The sequence below is a fragment of the Psittacula echo genome (genome assembly GCF_963264785.1).
Source record: "Psittacula echo genome assembly, chromosome: 5".
Lineage (NCBI taxonomy): Eukaryota > Metazoa > Chordata > Aves > Psittaciformes > Psittacidae > Psittacula > Psittacula echo.
Genome location: NC_137739.1, coordinates 60,744,803 through 60,763,711, shown reverse-complemented (window position 1 = coordinate 60,763,711; position 18,909 = coordinate 60,744,803). Strand labels below are relative to the sequence as shown.

The 18,909-nt window shown below is 39.5% G+C and overlaps 1 protein-coding gene across 3 annotated transcripts in view; it reads left to right on the top strand.

The window, feature by feature from the left end:
• TRIP11 (thyroid hormone receptor interactor 11) overlaps window positions 1-9,844 on the top strand; it is a 38,509-nt gene extending 28,665 nt beyond the window's left edge. For 2 of the 3 annotated variants that reach the window (XM_080617672.1, XM_080617671.1), the window contains 4 exons: window positions 749-863; window positions 1,398-1,520; window positions 5,202-5,349; window positions 7,906-9,844. In XM_080617672.1, the coding sequence (XP_080473798.1) occupies window positions 749-863; window positions 1,398-1,520; window positions 5,202-5,349; window positions 7,906-8,114 (595 nt within the window). In that variant the 3' untranslated portion in view covers window positions 8,115-9,844. The remainder of the gene's footprint in view (window positions 1-748; window positions 864-1,397; window positions 1,521-5,201; window positions 5,350-7,905) is intronic. The other variant, XM_080617673.1, reaches the window with a different exon arrangement.
• Window positions 9,845-18,909: the final 9,065 nt, after the last annotated feature.

The following is an 18,909-nucleotide window of genomic DNA, read 5'->3' as shown; positions in this document are numbered from 1 at the left end:
GTACAGATATGTTACTAACACAGATGCAAGAACAGTGCAGTGCTGTGCTTCTGTGTCTGACCTTGTAATTACACTTTGATTATTTTGACATTTTTCAATTGCTTGGTGGTTGTAAATAGTAATTTTGATTAGTAAAATAGCAGTGTAAATTTTGGTTACTGATGTGTTCCTTAAGTTGAAGTGCGCTTCAATAGCATGAGCTCTGCAAATGGAAATTAAAGTTCTTGATAAACATCTGTTATAATGTTTAAGGTGTGAACAGCAAGCCCCTTCATGTAGCTAGCAATACCTGGATGTTGTGTAAATCTCTCTTCTTTAGTAATTTTTTTTACCCTTCTCTTTACCAATTAGAACTGAAATGAGGGAACTTGGTTTCCCTGTCCTCTTCATTTACATCTTGATCTGGGACTACACATAAATATCTTTTTAAATGCTCTCCTGAACCAAGATCTTAGAATAAACTCTTTCTCTGTTTGTAGTACTTAACATCGAGATTAGTGCATGTACAATGTAGTTTCATCGTTTTGCATACAGTATTTCTAGTACTGTCCAAATTGACATCTACTATATAAGAAATGTTGCAACTTGTAGGGAAGAGAAGTGAGTTGCCCTTCTGGTTCCTTGTATTAGATTTGTTTATTTGGATTATTGTAAGTTAGGCAAGAGTATGAGAAATAAATGCATCAGTATTACAGTATCAACTGTTATGTAAGAGTAGACTGTATAACAAGCTTCCTTTGTTCTGCAGGCTCCTGATGAGAAATCTCTTTGTTGGACATTTTCATACTCCAAAAAATAAGCGTCCTGAAGTGCTAAGGTTAATGGGCAGTATCTTGGGAATAAAAAGGGAAGAACTTGATCAGGTAATGCTTTGCAGAAAAGTAGACTTCCTTTTTTATGTGCAGTATCTTTACCTGAAAATAGAATGACTTGCTGCTAAACTAAATGCCCCTGCACATCTTGTGGGGAAAGTGTGGGGGTTTTTATGTAGGACATGCTGATTTTAATGGAATCTTATGATAACATTATTTTAGTAGAAGGGATCTGATTTTGCTGACGAATGCAAACGCAGAAGGAAAGGGATTTAACTTTGTGCTGTTGTGTATAATAGCTGGAATATGTCTGTTACGGAAAAGTAAGCCAGTTTTATACGTACCAATAGGTATTGTGAAAAATGTGGGGCTTATATGTATAAATAAAAAGCCATGGTTTTAGATTGTCAGTCTTTGGGAGGCAGAGAAGAAAGTTTTAACAGCAATTAAAGTATTTATCTGTAGGATTCCCGCATAGTCATGGTGAATAAATATAATGAGCACAGTGTTGCAGTTTCCTTTACCTGCTGCTTTATTTTTGGTTTCCAAATTATTATTTTTTATTTTTCTTTTAATACTTTCTAGTTATTATCTGAAGACCAAAGAGGAGTTACAAGATGGGTCACTGGCTGGCTTGGTGGAGGAGCTGGGTCAAAGAGTGTCCCTAGTACACCTTTGAGGCCAACTCATCAAAACATTTTTAATAGTGTAAGAATTAATTGTGCATTCTCTGTGCTTGAGTGGAAAAAATGGGGCAGTTGTATATTAATGTTGATGTTTGGTTCATCAGTCTATTGAGTTACTGATGCTACTGTATCTTGCATTATTTGCTTTGTACAATTGCTTTGGCATAAGGGTTTGGGGTTTTATGTTTTGGGTTTGTTTGGGGTGTTGTTTGGGGTTTTTTTCTCACTAAGTAAATAAATAGGCATAGAATCATAGAATCATAGAATAATTAGGGTTGGAAAGGACCTTAAGATCATGTAGTTCCAACCCCCTGCCATGAGCAGGGACACCTCACACTAAACCATGCCACCCAAGGCCTCATCCAACCTGGCCTTGAACACTACCAAGGATGGAGCACTCACAACCTCCCTGGGCAACCCATTCCAGTGCCTCACCACCCTCACAGTAAAGAATTTCTTCCTTATATCCAATCTAAACTTCCCCTGTTTAAGTTTTAACCCATTACCCCTTGTCCTGTCACTACGGTCCCTGATGAGTAGTCCCTCCCCAGCATCCTTGTAGGCCCCCTTCAGATACTAGAAGGCTGCTATGAGGTCTCCACACAGCCTTCTCTTCTCCAGGCTGAACAACCCCAACTTTCTCAGCCTGTCTTCATATGGGAGGTGCTCCACTCCTCTGATCATCCTCGTGGCCCTCCTCTGGACTTGTTCCAACAGTTCCATGTCTTTTTTTATGTTGAGGACACCAGAACTGCACACAATACTCCAAGTGAGGTCTCCCGAGAGCAGAGTAGAGAGGCAGGATCACCTCCTTCAACCTGCTGGTCACGCTCCTTTTGATGCAGCCCAGGATACGGTTGGCTTTCTGGGCTGCCAGTGCACACTGCCGGCTCATGTTCATTTTTTCATTGACCAACACCCCCAAGTCCTTCTCTGCAGGGCTGCTCTGAATCTCTTCTCTGCCCAACCTGTAGCTATGCCTGGGATTGCTCCAACCCAGGTGTAGGACCTTGCATTTGGCATGGTTAAACTTCATAAGGTTGGCATCAGCCCACCTCACAAGTGTGTCGAGGTCCCTCTGGATGGCATCCCTTCCCTCCGGTGTATCAACCAAACCACACAGCTTGGTGTCATTGGCAAACTTGCTGAGGGCGCACTCAATCCCACTGTCCATGTCACCGACAAAGATGTTGAACAAGACTGGTCCCAACACCTATCTCTGAGGGACACCACTCATTACCGGTCTCCAGCCGGACATTGAGCCATTGACCACAACCCTTTGCATGCGACCATTCAGCCAGTTCTTTATCCACCAAGTGGTCCACCCATCAAATTGATGTCTCTCCAACTTAGAGACAAGGATGTCGTGTGGGACAGTGTCGAATGCTTTGCACAAGTCCAGGTAGATGACGTCAACTGCTCTGCCCCTGTCCATCAGTTTCGTAGCCCCGTCATAGAAGGCCACCAAATTGGTCAGGCAGGATTTCCCCTTAGTGAAGCCATGCTGGCTGTCACCAAGCACCTCCTTGTTTTTCATGTGCCTTAGCATGCCTTCCAGGAGAATGTGCTCCAAGATTTTGCCATGCACAGAGGTGAGACTGACTGGTCTGTAATTCCCTGGGTCATCCATTTTCCCCTTCTTGAAAATGGGGGTTATATTTCCCTTTTTCCAGTTGTCGGGAACTTCACCTGACTGCCATGATTTTTCAAATATGATGGCCAGTGGCTTAGCAACTTCATTCGCCAGCTCCTTCAGGACCCATGGATGGATTTCATCAAGTCCCATGGACTTGTGTACATTTAGGTTTTTAAGATGGTCTTGAACCAGATCCTCTCCTACAGTGGGCCTAGGGTGTTCATTCTCACAGTCCCTGCGTCCGCCTTCCAAGACTTGAGTGGTGCAGGCAGAGCCTTTGCCAGTGAAGACCGAGGCAAAGAAGTCATTAAGAACCTCAGCCTTCTCCAAATCCTGGGTAGCCAGTTCTCCTGATAGCTTCCGGAGGGGGCCTATGTTTTCCCTAGTCTGTCTTTTATTTGCTACGTACCTATAGAATCCCTTCCTGCTATCTTTAACATCCCTAGCCAAGTTCAATCCTAACTGGGCCTTAGCTTTCCTGACCTGGTCCCTAGCTTCCCAGCCAACATCCCTGTATTCTTCCCAGGCCACCTGTCCTTACTTACACCTTTTATAAGCCTCTTTTTATCTTCAAAGTTTCCTCAGCAGCTCCTTATCCATCCAAGGAGGTCTCCTGGCCCTCCTGCTGCACTTCCTTCTAGTTGGGATGCAACACTCCTGAGCTTAGAGCAGGTGATCCTTGAATAACAACCAAGAGTCTTGGGCCCCCCTGCCCTCTAGGGCTGTATCCCATGAACCTTACTAAGCAGGTTCCTGAAGAGGCCAAAGTCTGCTCTCCTGAAGTCCAGGGCAGTGAGCTTGCTGCACGCTCTTCTCACTGTCCCGAGAATCTCAAATTCGACCATCTCATGGTCGCTGCAACCAAGGCTGCTCTGGAGCGTCACATTTCCAACCAGCCCTTCCCTGTTGGTGAGCACAAGGTCAAGCATGGCACCTCTCCTTGTTGGCTCCTCTATTACTTGCAGAAGGAAGTTGTCTTCCACAGTCGAGCATTGATGACAACTGTACAATATTAAGTGTTGGGCTAATACAGAAATCCAGTTACTGTTCCATTGGTTCCTGGGATCACTGACTTCTTACAGTATGGACTTTATCTTGCAAACTGATAGTGCTGGAGGTTAAATATATGTGGGAGTCTGGAATTTTCTAATACTCAGACAGCCATGACATCATATTTTGATGACTCTGTTTCCATGTGTGCTTGAAATTTCATTTGAAAAGTTTTCTTAGCTGCTGCAGCTAGTCCCTCTTACATACCGCTTATAAAGTTGGTATTTTAAGCTTTCAGATACTGTAAAGCAACAGTTCTCATAGCGTGATCTGTGGGAGCAGTTTGTCTTTTGAACTTTCAGTTTTGCAGACTGGTAAATAATGCACTCAAGGATAGAACACTGAGGGACTGGGCTTTTTGGATGAACCTTAGATATTTTTCTTGATGAGCTAGAAAAGCATGTTGAGAATGTAGTCCTGTAAAATATCATAAAAAGTGTAGGGATTGGTTTTCAACCACTAAAATAATATAGGCACTTAAGCCACCAGAAGATTGTGGTCTGATTAACTACAGATGAAAAAGAGGAAAATAAATGCTTTATTAAGCAAAAACTTTTTGTTGTGATGCTACTGATGCCTCAGTCATTTCTTTATTCAAGACTTTTTGCCAAATAAAGAAAATAATGGGTTTTAAGAGAAAAGTTGCAAATTTATGTTTCTGGAGGAGTGATTTGATGAGCATGATCACAGGAAATAAATACCGTGATATCAGTCATTAGCAGCATGGGATGCTTTAAATCCGTAATGAAGCTATGGTGGAAGTATATGTGTTATCTTTAGAATCTTATCAATTTCACAAAAATACTACTTCCTGAGATCACTAAACCCTGTGTATTTTGTAAATAAATTTCATTGTCAATCAGTAAGGACTACTTAGTACCACATACTTAGTACTAAGTACCCACACAAAATTTTTGGGAGGCTGATGCTTTCTTGGTGTGTGTATGTTTGTGGTTTTAACTTACAGACTTTTCAACAGAGCTTCGGTAAAATGTACTAACTGGTAGTCTCTTGTAGTCTTTTTCAGAATTGTTTGTGAAATTCCTCGAAACAGAATCTTGCCCAAGCCTTCCTCCACCAAAGCTCTCTGTTCATGATATGAAACCTTTAGGAGCAGCAGGAACTGGTAAAACTATCAGTACTCCATCCAACATTCAAATGCAAGGTAACATTTGAAGGAAAACTTGATTTCTTGCACAGAACATAAATAACTAAAGGTAGAATTTTCAGGGGCATTTCAGTGATTCTGTGCTTGCTCTTGTGATCTAGGAATTTGATTTCTCCTTTCCCCCCAGCTCCCTGCCTGCAGTTTCATACTTCTATTTTTTTTTTCCTTCCCCCACCCCTTCTTCCCACTGCTTCTGTACCCCACTTCCTGAAATCTCAATACAGAAGATCATAGGGATCAAATTCCCTTTGATATGGAGAGGCTTTAACAGCACCTGTTAGAGCCAAACAGATGCTGTGCAGACAACTCCATATGGTGTATCACTGAACCCACTTCTCATTTTTGGCATCCCTGTTTATCAGCTTGGGTCTTACTGAGTGACGAATGCAAGTAATAGCAACCTGATAATGCCTGTCTGTTAGATAGAATCTGGTTCCTCAGGGAGGATGGACATAAAATCAATTAAGTATATGGCCTGATTTAAAATCTCTGTAAGCTATGTATGAGTGTTAACTTTGACTTTTTCCTATGGCAAAGAAGAATTATTCTTATATTATGCTTGTTGAAATGAATGCATTTTTGTCTAAGAAATGCAAGAACTAAAAAATTTTTTATGTGCATATAAGACTTGACTTTAATGCAGTCCTGCTGATTTGCAGAAACTTGTTTTGATTCAAAGTTTTACCAGTGAATTGAAAAAAACCCCACCAACCCACAACCCCAAACCCCTGTAAGTTATATTACTCTACAGAGAGATAAGCTAAAAAGCCACTTAGAATTTGTATAAAATAACTGTATGTTACAAAGTATTAATATTTAATTCATAATGTGAATTAGATACTTACATTATGAATTATTATTTGCCACACTCAAAGAGTTGTGGTCAATGGCTTGATGTCCAGCTGGACACCAGTAACAAGTGGTGTCCCTCAGAGATAGGTGTTGGGACCAGTCTTGTTCAACATCTTTATCGGTGACATGAACAGTGGGATTGAGTGCGCCCTCAGCAAGTTTGCCAATGACACCAAGCTGTGTGGTTCGGTTGATATGCTGGAGGGAAGGGATGCCATCCAGAGGGACCTTGACACGCTTGTGAGGTGGGCTGATGCCAACCTTATGAAGTTTAACCATGCCAAGTGCAAGGTTCTACACCTGGGTCGGAGCAATCCCAGGCACAGCTACAGGTTGGGCAGAGAGGAGATTCAGAGCAGCCCTGCGGAGAAAGACTTGGGGGTGTTGGTCGATGAAAAAATGAACATGAGCCGGCTTCAGTGTGCGCTCGCAGCCCAGAAAGCCAACCGTATCCTGGGCTGCATCAAAAGGAGTGTGACCAGCAGGTCGAAGGAGGTGATCCTGCCTCTCTACTCTGCTCTCGGGAGACCTCACTTGGAGTATTGTGTGCAGTTCTGGTGTCCTCAACATAAAAAAGACATGGAACTGTTGGAACAAGTCCAGAGGAGGGCCACGAGGATGATAAGGGGACTGGAGCACCTCCCGTGTGAAGATAGGCTGAGAAAGTTGGGGTTGTTCAGCCTGGAGAAGAGAAGGCTGTGTGGAGACCTCATAGCAGCCTTCCAGTATCTGAAGGGGGCCTACAAGGATGCTGGGGAGGGACTACTCATCAGGGACCGTAGTGACAGGACAAGGGGTAATGGGTTAAAACTTAAACAGGGGAAGTTTAGATTGGATATAAGGAAGAAATTCTTTACTGTGAGGGTGGTGAGGCACTGGAATGGGTTGCCCAGGGAGGTTGTGAGTGCTCCATCCCTGGCAGTGTTCAAGGCCAGGTTGGATGAGGCCTTGGGTGGCATGGTTTAGTGTGAGGTGTCCCTGCTCATGGCAGGGGGGTTGGAACTAGATGATCTTAAGGTCCTTTCCAACCCTAACTATTCTATGATTCTGTTCTATGATTCTATTCTATGATTCTATTCTATTTATGAATTAGTATTTCAGTGTGAAATACTAATTCATCTCTGAAAGCAGTATGTATTTATTTTCTTAATAAACCTAAATTAAGTTCAATTTACTTTTTACTCTTTTTTCCTTATACTATATCAGTAATGCAATAGATAAAGTACCTGGTTTACTTTGCGAAAGAAAAAAAAAAAAAAAGAAAAAAGCCAGTTTGCTTGTCTGGAAGAACTAAATTCATGGTTCCTTTTGTCCATACAGGAGCTAAATTCCTGGGTGTTTTAAGCTTTTGTTTCTAGAAATAAACCATATGGTAGCAGTTTTTAAGTGCTGGACACAAATGTCAGTAGAGTATACACACAGAAATGCAGTCAGTCTTGTAACTCGTGGCCTGAAGTGTAGACGTAGGAATTTTTCAGTAGAAGAAGCAGTGGCAGATGAGATCCAAGACAAGAGAGAATAGAGAGAATGAAGGTCCTTGAGAGTGCTTACAGTCTATGGCAAGAAGATAGGATTTTCATGTTGCAAAAGTAATAGGTAGTTTTAGAGCTTGTTTGTGAAGAAATCCTGTAAAAGTGGGTATAGTTATGAATGCTTTCTAACAAAGTGTTTTAATTGTTGGGTTTCATTTTTGTATTTCAGATTCTGCAGTCTCGGTTATGGGCAGAAGACCAGACACAAATCCATTTTTAGCACCTCGATCTGCAGCAGTGCCTCTGATAACACCTGCCAGCAGTTCTGGACATCTGCTTATGAAACCTATTTCTGATGCACTGCCCACTTTCACACCACTGCCAGTGTCCCCTGATGCCAGTGCTGGTGCTGTACTAAAAGACCTTCTGAAACAGTAGATAATCTTGTACCAATATGATGATACTAGCACTTTAAGGAAAATGAGAACACTATGATGTATATAATTTACCACAATGAGGCCTTCTGTAAAAAGTCACATACTTGTTTGCAATTGTACCTATCTTTTTTTTTAAATACAAACTAACCAGTGTTTTGGAAATTCTAATGGTGGCATGAATAGCTGCCTTCTTTATAGCAGGAGTTCATTTAGGGTGAGGGTTAAATGTTAAAATGAGAAAAAAAAATCCATCTTGTTGCTAGATTGTCAGAAGGCAAGTAGAAGGACATTTAAACCTTAATTATACTCTGAGTTGTTTCAGTTATGCATAGACAGCTTTAACTCTTTGGTGTTGAGTTTCGTTTTTCCATTAAAATGATCTGCCACTGGCAGTGGCCTTCAGGACCAGAATTAAAAAAAAAAAAAAAAGTCTTCAGCCAAAATGAATCTTATTTGAAGTGTTCAATTACTGACACAAACTCCAAAGATTAAGTCATTGGGCATATGGGAGTGCGATTATTGAGCAGCTGCAGTCTTCCCCCATGCAACTTATGATATTTATTTAATGTACACTAGGACATGTATTTCTTATTTACAGGATTGGTCACATTTGGGGGCAGTTTGCGACATCTTAATCTCTTTTTGCACAACTATTTCATTTCTCGTCCCCTTTCCCCCACCCTAGACAAATGGCTGCTTTCAGCAGTCAAACCCATCAACACCAAGGAGTTAACTGTGGAAGTGACTGCTTCATTTTCTAGAGGTGTCCATGTGATGAAGAGTGGGTAATGTAGCAAAAGATAGGTTCACATATATAAAGACATTGTACTGTAATAATCTGAGATGTATATTTGAAAGACTTTTTATCTTGCAGGATTTTGTAAATCCAAATATAGGCTTAAAGCTTGAACACATGTATAGAATTTTAAAGGGAAGAAGATGCTTACTTATCTCAAATGTGTAAATAGGTCTTTGTAAGACCAAGACCAAAGTAAATTATTCTGTAAATTTGGTGTGATCACTTGTACACTCTGTTTGGCAATTAAAGAATGAAGTTGCATACTAAAGGATAAAAGTCATCTTCAAAGTGAATCTGAAATACAATATCTTCCATTTAAAATGTGTAATTTCTAAATCTTTTTATATGTCATTCCTTGTTCAGTCAGTGTTAAGGTAACTGTTGTGCACGTTCTATATTAGAACTGTCAAACTTCTCATTTTCACTAAGATTCTGGATTAAATAGGAGTAAGAGTTATATTTAAATAAAACCAATTACTGAAACTTGTACAGAATCAACCAAAATAATGCAGAAAGTCTTTGCATTTATGTAGAGGTCAAGTAGTGATTTTCTTTTGCTGCCTTGAAATCTAGCAGAGATTTTTAATTACTGTTTTTACCTTAAGAACTGCTTGAGTTGCTTTTCTTCTGCATGTCAAGTGTTTCATGGAAGGCTACATGAAACTGGAAGTGGATTGACCATATTGAATTTTTATTTGAAAGTTTTTACTCCATTGTAGACAGTTTGGCAGTTAAATTTCTGAAAGGATAGCAGCTGCACATGGTATACCAAAGTAAGTTCTGAATTATGTAATAAATGTAATGCGGATTTGAAATTACCTTGCCTGAGAACATTCCAGTTTGGTACTTCAGATGTACCTCATCATTTAAACTGGAATGATATAGATACTTTTTTTTTTCCTGTAACAAATACAAAGAAAACTGAAATCTGATGGCTTTTGTGCAGTCTCTCTTGTCTTGTAATCATGTCTATTTAAAGATATATGTATATAACAGCTTCAGAATAAAATCACCTTTTGGTGAGCCAAAGCAGAAGGAAATGTTTAGTTTTTAAGAACTATGTGACATACAGTATGAATTACAAATGGACTCATGTTGCTCACTATCCTCTGAATGTACTTACTGAGCAGATCTTTATTGTGCAAATTTTTTCTTTAGTTGCAGAGGATTCAATATGTACGAGTTTTTCTTCCAGGAAGCTCTAGAAATGCCAATAAATGAAACTTAGACCTTTTTTTTTTTTTTTTTTTTCCTGCTGTACATCAGCTCTGTTGATACAGTAAGCTATGAGTTTGAGGAGGGAAATCTAAAACCAAGAAAGGTACTGAAGAACTTCAGTTACTCATTAAGCTATTTCCTTAAGTCCTAGGAGGTCTGTTGAACTATGGGGAAAATTCCCATGGCTTAAGAGATTTCTGTTCTAGGGATGCTTATGTTACAACTCAATTGCTGGGTCTTGTTGCTTTGTTAGAAATCAAATGTGCTCTGTGTTCCAGGCAGTACTTTTGCATTGAAAAGTATAGAACAACTTCGGTGCCTCATTTGTCCTTAGTCTGTGTCACAGATTATTCTTAACTTTCAAGGTTTGTTTTTATTGAAAGATTAGCAGATGTATTTTTTCCTCTGATTTTTCTTATGTGTTTACTTTGTGCTTGATAACCGTTTCATATGTATTTACCTTGCCAGTTTTCCCACATGTAAGTATGTGACTTATGTAGGCTATCCTGTTAATTGTGTGGGTCTTTCACACAGAGTATGTGTGTGGGGAAATTCTCTCTGGAATTTGAGCAGGTGCAATAGTTGAAAATCTTTGTTCTTCGGTTGACTTAATTTTTCTCTTTCACCTTGCTTTTTGCAGGGGAAAAAGAGTATGGTCCTCCTAGTTTTGGTCTAACAAGCTGTCAGTTATCTTCAGGGATAAGGTAACAGAATTCTAGTAAGGAATTAATTTTGCAAACTTGATATAAAGGGAAAAAATAAGGATTAGGATTTTCTGTACTCCTCTTTAGACTCTTTTGTATATTGCTGTTCTTTGCTCATCCTGCATTCTATCCAAAGAGAAGGAAGTAACTGGTTAATCCTTCCAGTTTTTACTGTAGGAGAATGCACAATTTCTGTGTGTTGTTTCTATTTTTTGAGTGTTTTAACTTAAACTCTCTGCATTAAACCAGTTAGTTACAGCCATATAATTTGCCACATTATAGTGACCAGTGTAGAAAAAGTTTTTTTAACTAAATATTAGTTCCCAGCCTGCATTTTGTCATTGCTTCTTACTCATTTTCCTGACCCATTTTTCATAAGTAGTTACCACTAAAGCAGGCTACCTGGAACATATATAGCAGTGACGATTGATAAAGTGAAAGAGACGGAGTGGAAGATGCTTGCCTCTTAAGAATATAACATTATCACATGCATCATGAAAGCTTCACAATTTTAATCCTTGATGTCATCTTGTTGCCAGTTTTGATTACTGGCATGTAATCTAAAAGATCAAGAATAACTTTCTCAACTTGTTTAATGAGACATGCTTTTAACCTTGATATTGCATCCTCCAGAAAGTTCCGGTTTGGGAGTAGATTTTACCAGAATAAAATTAAATGTTTTTTGAAGAAAAAATATTTATTTAATATGGAGAGACGTTGTTATACCATGGAAATAACAAAAATAACTTTCATGCATTCTTTCAGAGAGGTCTTCAGTTTATCTAGACATCCAAACCAAACTAGTGGTTGTGTTGATATGCTTTTGTCAATGTTTTAAAAGACATCTGGTAGTGGTAGCAGTAGGGCTTAAGGAATTAAAAACATTGCATGCACTTGTTTTATTTTTGCTCTTCGTTTCCCCGTTCCAGTAAATTTAATAGTTTGTTGTCTTCAGTAGGTGTCTTTCAAGTGTAAAGTTTGTAATTAGGTTTCTTAAAAATAATATATAAGAACTACCAGCCTGTGTTTTTTGTTGTGTTGCGCCATCATATACTGCTGAATTCATTCGCAGGCCTGCAAAGCTTTCATGTGGAAACCAGTCTTCAATAAAAAAAATAGAGGACTACACAACTGCTAGCATTCTGTTTAAAGGAAAAAATAATTTGTACACGGCATGTTGTTCACAGCAGTAGCAACACTGACTCTTAGACAGTTGTATTCATGTCAAGCTTACAGAAGCTGAGAAGTACCTGAAAGCATCACCTGTTGTAACTTAAAGGCATTTTGTAGTAAGTAGTCTTAAAGCATATTATCAGCGGGAGTGTGCAAGAAATGTGCCTATTTGCAGGTGGTGATACATCTGTTGAAAGGCCAATTTGGACAAATTTATTCCAAATTGGAGTTCAGCCATGCTGCAAAAAGTCAAACCATTTTGCCAAATGGAAAAAATTGTATCAAGTGATTAAAGGCTTATTTTCTTTGTTGTAGATAACAATTGGAAGATAACTTGGGTTTCTTCGTACATAAAATGGGGCATTTCTCGTGCAGTAAGTGCCTGTATCAAGTAATTTGATGTTGGTTTGTGCCTTCTTACTGAGCTTGCGGCATTGCTGGTTAAAACTAATTTCTTTTAAAATGTTCACAGATGTTGTACATCATCCTTGAGCACTGATAGTGAATTAATCTTTCTCTACTCTTGTGTTAAGATACCAATTAAACAGCTTCTCATAGATCAGATTTTAAAATCAGTATTGCTTGCGCTCAAGTTTCTGTCAATCTGTGACAAACTGCCTTTGAAAAGGTTGACCTTTCTTGGTCTGTGATGAGTCAGCCAATAAATACTACAGTAGCACCAAAAACATTTCACAGGCCCCTTAAGCAGACTGAAAACACCCAATTTTCTCTATTTGTAGCCATTTTGATTTAAGTTCTTTTACACCTTGGATTGTTTTGGAGGGGTTTTTTTTGGATTGTTCTTGTTGAGAACCATACTCAGACATTTTCTGCCTTGAGGAAATGAGATGCAGCCCCTTGCTACTGGTAGGTCCAGCTACATGGAATGTTCCACCCAGAAAGAAAATGCCACTTTTTTTAAAGCCTGCTTCTGCAACTCTGTTTGACTCCTATTACCACAGAAATGTACACTATTGAATGTACACTATCTAAGAGTACCTTCTTGCAAATGTTGTAGTGCCACAGCTGGGATGGCTCTTGTGGCTACAGAAGCTGAGCTTCTGTGTTACTGGATTCCCTAACTAGTGATAAGAATGTAGTTGTGGAGTTCAAAGCTAAACACAGAGTGAAATCTTGAACTGCTAAAAAAGAGATACAGATTCACATGAAAAGTTCAAGGTAATGAAAAAAAAAAAAAAGAGGGATGGGATATGCCAGATGACTCTCTGTTGCCATATTTCTGTCATCATTTATTAGGTGGACTAGAAAAATGCAGCAGTCAAGAAAACCATGAAACTAGTAGCATGGTCCCAGAAGACTTGGTTTTGAGTGAAGTGAGAAAAAATCTGATAAATTTAATACATGTACCTCTTGATCAAATTTAACATTGATTACCTTGACAAATTCAAAACCATTCATTATGCTTATAAGATGAAATAATAATTCCTATTTTAAAGATGCGGTATCTGTTGGTAGGGATTGGAGCTTTGCCACATCTAAAAAAAAGGTCAAACTCAACATCATCTCAAGCTTGAAGGAACTTTGCTGAATGCGCAAATGGGGGAACTTCACAGCTAAGGCTGGTCAGCCACACACCAACTCAGCTGAGACCCAGAAACTGAGAGCAGCCAAGATAATTGCCTTTTCAGCGACAGTTTCTGGTCACCAGTGATAGCAGCTGCAGAAAGCTCTGTAGCAGTGTTCTGTTTTGCTGGAATTTTGCCCTAAATCAATAAACTAGTAGTAGCCATTGCTGTAGCAAAGCCACTTCGTATCTAATGTTTGTTGATGGAATAATTAATAGGGATCAGGGGAAAGAAGCATGTAATACACTCAAAATGGTGCATGTTTTATCTTTTGGCAGCTTTCTGCAAAAGCTATTCTATCAGGCAAACAAAGTTGGATGATTGGTCTTGACCTAGTAAAGGCAGACAGGTGGTAGCTCCTGATTCTCTGGAACAGGAAGCACTGCTAAACATAACCTGCTGAGAACAGGAAGTCAAGAGTTATAATGCTTCAAATTGAAGTTTTGTGAAGTAGGGAGTAGGCAGCTAAGCACATGCTAAGGTTTTGAGAATTTGACCTTTTGATGCTGCCCAGAGAGGCAGAAGCCCATGTTAGGTTTGGCAGAGACAACTGCATTTACACAACTGGAGATAACCTGATTTACACAACTTCGGTACCCTGAATCCATGTGGTTCCTGAGCATAAGTAGAGTATTATCAATAAAAATATATTTAGCCTAAGCAACAAAGTGGCCACTGGATGTAAATAGTGCAACAGTAAGGCGTACTAGCAGTTTTGAGCAAGTAAGGTGAGTTGAATAAATATATTAGTTTCTAGTTGGGAACGTGTAAACAATGAGAGCTGCAAAGTTATTTTGCAGGAGAATAAGTAGTGACCATGGGAGTGATCCTGAGCACTTTCAGGTGTGGGTGTCTGAGATACTGTATTTAGAAAGGGAAATAAAAGATCGAGTGTTCAGCTAGCCATGGGGGGAGCTGAACGAGATGAAATGTTGGTTGTAAAATTAACCTTTATGTACAAATGTTTCACTTGTCTCCTGCAGCAGTTTTCTTTACTGTTATAAGGTATTAAAGTACTTGGGCAATACTTTGGTTGTAATAAAAGTGTGTTTTCAGAATTGCAAGCAAATCACTGAGTTGATTCTGGTTCATTCATATGTTTTGGTTTATCTGCCATACCGTGGATCCAACACTAAATTTTACCAGGAGTAAAAAATATAGTAAAGAAAGTGGCTTGAATGGTGAACTGGAGCAGTGAAAAGTAGTTATCAAAACTGAAACTTTCTCTGGAAATAGAATTGGAAAATATTTACACTGCATTTTGCTCTGTATTCCCAAGTAGTGGATGCCAGTAATAATGAAGGCAAACAGAAGACTGCCTTATTTTTGACAATGGGAGCAGGAACACGTGTTTAACAGTTTTCAGCTAGCTTAGAGGAGGCTTATTATGAAACTACAAAAATTTGAGGAGTACAGGATTCTAAAGAAAACTAATGACTCATAACAAGGTTTGCCAGATCTGTCTGGACCCAAACCCAGACTGAATAGCACATTGTCTGCAGAGTATTCAGGATTGAGGACCTGCAGAGAGGCATCTGCAAGTAAAGGTCTTATAGATAGTACGTCTGTCTTTGCTGGACTCTTGACAGATTGACGGCTATGGTGCGCTGCCCAGAACCTGCATACTTGGACTGGTGATTCAGAGACCCCTCAGCACTCTTGTTGTGATGTTCTTCTGAACTCAGTAAGTGGTTCCAGCTTCCTTGTACTGCTACTTTTAATAGGCAGTCTGAAGCCTGCGCTGCCCTGGTCAAATATGGTTAGTAAATCTAGTTCATGGAAGAAAACATTTTCATTAGAAACTACAATGGAACAGGGAAACATCAGAAGTCATTGCAATTGATCAAAACCTGAAGGGCCTACCTTTCACTGCTGGAGATATAAACAAAACCCTAGTGAGAGGCCAGACTGAAACTGAATTATGCTTGTAACTCACTGGAAGAAGGTTACGTGTACTCTGCCATAGTGATGTGTTGTCTTTGTGCTTGACGCTTGAATGCTCCAGTTGCCCAGGGTTCTGATGCAGCAACAAGAGCTGCCAAAAATAGTGCAGAAGAGAGGAGATGGGCTGAGAAGTTCCATTTCAGTAAGCAGTTGGACTTACCTTCTTGAGTCCTTCCCTTTTTCTCCCCTCTCCCTGGTCTTCTGACGGTATCCCAGCAGACATCCTAACAGTATGTTCCAGTGCCAAGACCTCTTGGGAGTCTTCCACATGTAACTTGGCTTCAGTGCCCATTCCATGGTCCCTTTCTTGGGCTACCAAGGGTGGCTACAAAGCCTGTAGGTTAAATTCTACACTTGGAAAGAAATTACAACTATTTTACCCAAATTCCTAAGTTTTTGCTGGGAAACGTTCATGTTTGCTATTTACAGGTGCCAGTTAGGAGTTGGCTGGGCCCAGTTTCAGTTGCATGGAGTAACAGAGTAAATGTAAAAATAAATCCATATGCCATGAATCAGAGCTAGTTTCCTGAGATACACCGTAGTTAAAGATGTCTCCAAGAAAATCTAGGCTTGGAAGATCGACACTGTCTCCTGTGCTGTGCTACTGATTTGCCTCATATCCTGGATTTATTGTTCTCTGTTTTGTTATACGGAAACCTATTAAATACAGTGTCTTATTTGATACCTTCTGTTCTAGCACGAAGGCGATTTTGTGAGATGTTACACTTAGGATAAATAATGCATCTGTCAAATACCTTCACATTTAATTCAGTTACAACACTTAATTTCTAAATGTCAAGTGAGTTCTGATGAATTATTACTCTTCATTTTCTTGATTTCTTCTACAGCCTGTTCTGCTGGCACTGCAATTTGAGGCAGATCCTCTCAAGTATGAGGTTTTTATTTTTTTACTTTTTTTTTTTTTTATCCTGGTATGAGAACCTGTTGGAGTTTCTTGAGCAAATGCAGATAAAGAAGAAATCATTTAACTTTCTACTGTGATTTTATCTTTTCTAAGCACTATTTTTATACCCTGCTCATCTGTTGGCTTTGCATACTGTTTGGCAGTTTTCCTGCTCTTGGTGTTGTTATTAGCTTTTATGCCTCTTACAATTTGTTTCTCAAATTTTCTTGGCCTGCTTTTCTGTTTTTTACATTTCATCTGTCAGAGTTTTTGTTCCTTTGTATTTTCGTCACCTGGAACAACTTAAGCTTCTTGAATTTTGCTCTGAAACAGTGGACAAAATGGGACTGATTGCTTCATCAGGCTTCAGCTATGGGCTCTGTTAGCAGTACGAGTGCCTTTGTTGGGGGAAGGGTCCAGTTCCACTGTCTTTGCATGGCTGCTTAAGGTTCTGTTCCCCTCCCCAGCACCTGAACTGGAGTCCTGGGAACAGGCAAGCTACTGCTGCAAGGGGAGCCCCTGATACTGCTCAGCTTCTTCAGCTGTGACAAGCAGTGCATGTCAAAGCAAAGGCAAGCTGATTAAATGAAAAGAAAGAAAGAAACCTTTTGCAAGACTTTTGTAAGCACTGCAGTGTGTGTACAGCAAATAGCAAACAGGAGTACATCCCCCGCTCAGTGGCATAGATACCTATAGCATTCTGAATTGCTTCCTTATGGCCGTCCTCATTGCTGCAGAGCAGTGAATGCTGAGTCTGAAAACAAGTAAACAACACACTCTGTTTTTATCACCTGCTTTCATAGCCAATTTATTTCCAAACAGCATGGTTAACTTACAAAACTGCCAAAATAAACAGGTAAATTGTGAAACAGTGTAATCCCTGCTATGGGAATAAGTAAATTAAGTGCAGTAGTTTTTAAATTGAAAAAAAATTTATAAATGTCTTCTAAGGTTAGGAAAACAGTTAAGTACAAAACAGGCAAAATTATCCCTCTCCTCATAAAGAAAACTTCTGTCACTCATATATTTGTCTAACATGTAACTCTAGAAATCATAAAATAAAGAGCCAAAAACGTGGGCATCTGTGCTGATTGTGTCACTGGAGGAAGAAACTGGAAGTCTTTTCTTATATGTGCACCTATACCAGTGAGACATGTTGAAAAAGGGAATGTTTTCCACCACTTGGAAAGAGAGAAGCTCTGGAAGGAGAGGGCTGATGTCAAATATTTTTCTACTCTGGATTTGTCAGCAGGATTCTGGCAGTTGCCCCTAGAAAAATAGCACACACGTTTGTGAACATTCAAACATCCCCACTGAGAGATGGCATTTCCACAGACTTGTTTGGGTTTGCTTGGAACCTGAAGTGTTTTAATGGAAAATGCAGAATGGGCTCGATGCTATGGAGGGTAATCTGCTCTGGATAAAAACAAAGTGAATTGCCTGAGCAGACTAAAGAAATATTTAACAAAAGAGAGAGAGAGGGTGCTCAACTAAATCTGAAGGGGGCACAAAAAACCCCACCCAAAATGTAAATTCCACGTGATGAAAATAAAGCACCTGGGAGAGAAGCAAGCACAGGTGAAGCTACACACATGTCCCAGCAGACACGAAATGCTGCCATGTTAACTTGGAAGGCTGAGCTACTGTCTTCAGTCAGCTGCTGTAATATGTAGCCTGATGGTGTTGTGCATACAGTGTGGTGCAGTGGTGTATGAGATAGTAAAGAACTTGAGAAACTGCAAAAGGCGCTGCATTCTTGAGGCATTTAAACATAAAATAAATTGGTCTTGAGTATTTCTAAGGGAGGCTTTAGTACATACTTCTAACTGTCTGGTCATAATTTGAGACCAGTGGTTTACGTATTCCAGGCACTTGTGAAGATGGTGAAATAAACCTTAGTCTTGGTCCAGAAGTATTAAGAGTTTTAGATCTTTCTTTATGGAAGTTCATTATTAGCTGAAACTGGCCATGAAGGATATATGTTTGTTATTGAAAGGGGCTGGTAAACATCTTGTCATGAGATTAAAGAGCATTGTTTTCAACCACACCGTCTGGATCATTTGACAAAAAATGCAGAGAAGACTTCAGTCTAGCTTATGTACATGTCAATCTTATAAAATAAACAAAAACAAACTAAAGGAGTTTTCTACTTTTAGGCACAATGTGAATTGCAGTTACTAGATCTATGCTCGAGGATGAGATTCAACAGGGAAAAAAGAAGTTAGAAGTATGAACAGTGGCTGGGGCATCATGTTCTTGGATACAACTGCCCAAGGGGAAGGTGTGAGTTCTCGAGATCTTTTGTCTTTAGGTACAGGATGGTGTTCCATATGCTTTTTACAGGAAAACAGGTTTAAAAGCTTAAATGCCAGTCATTTAAGGATCAAAAAATCAAGATGAATGTTGTATACTGATGCAAATTAATAGTAATAGGAAGGGTCTTGCTGAGTTGTTGCGTGCAGCAAAAA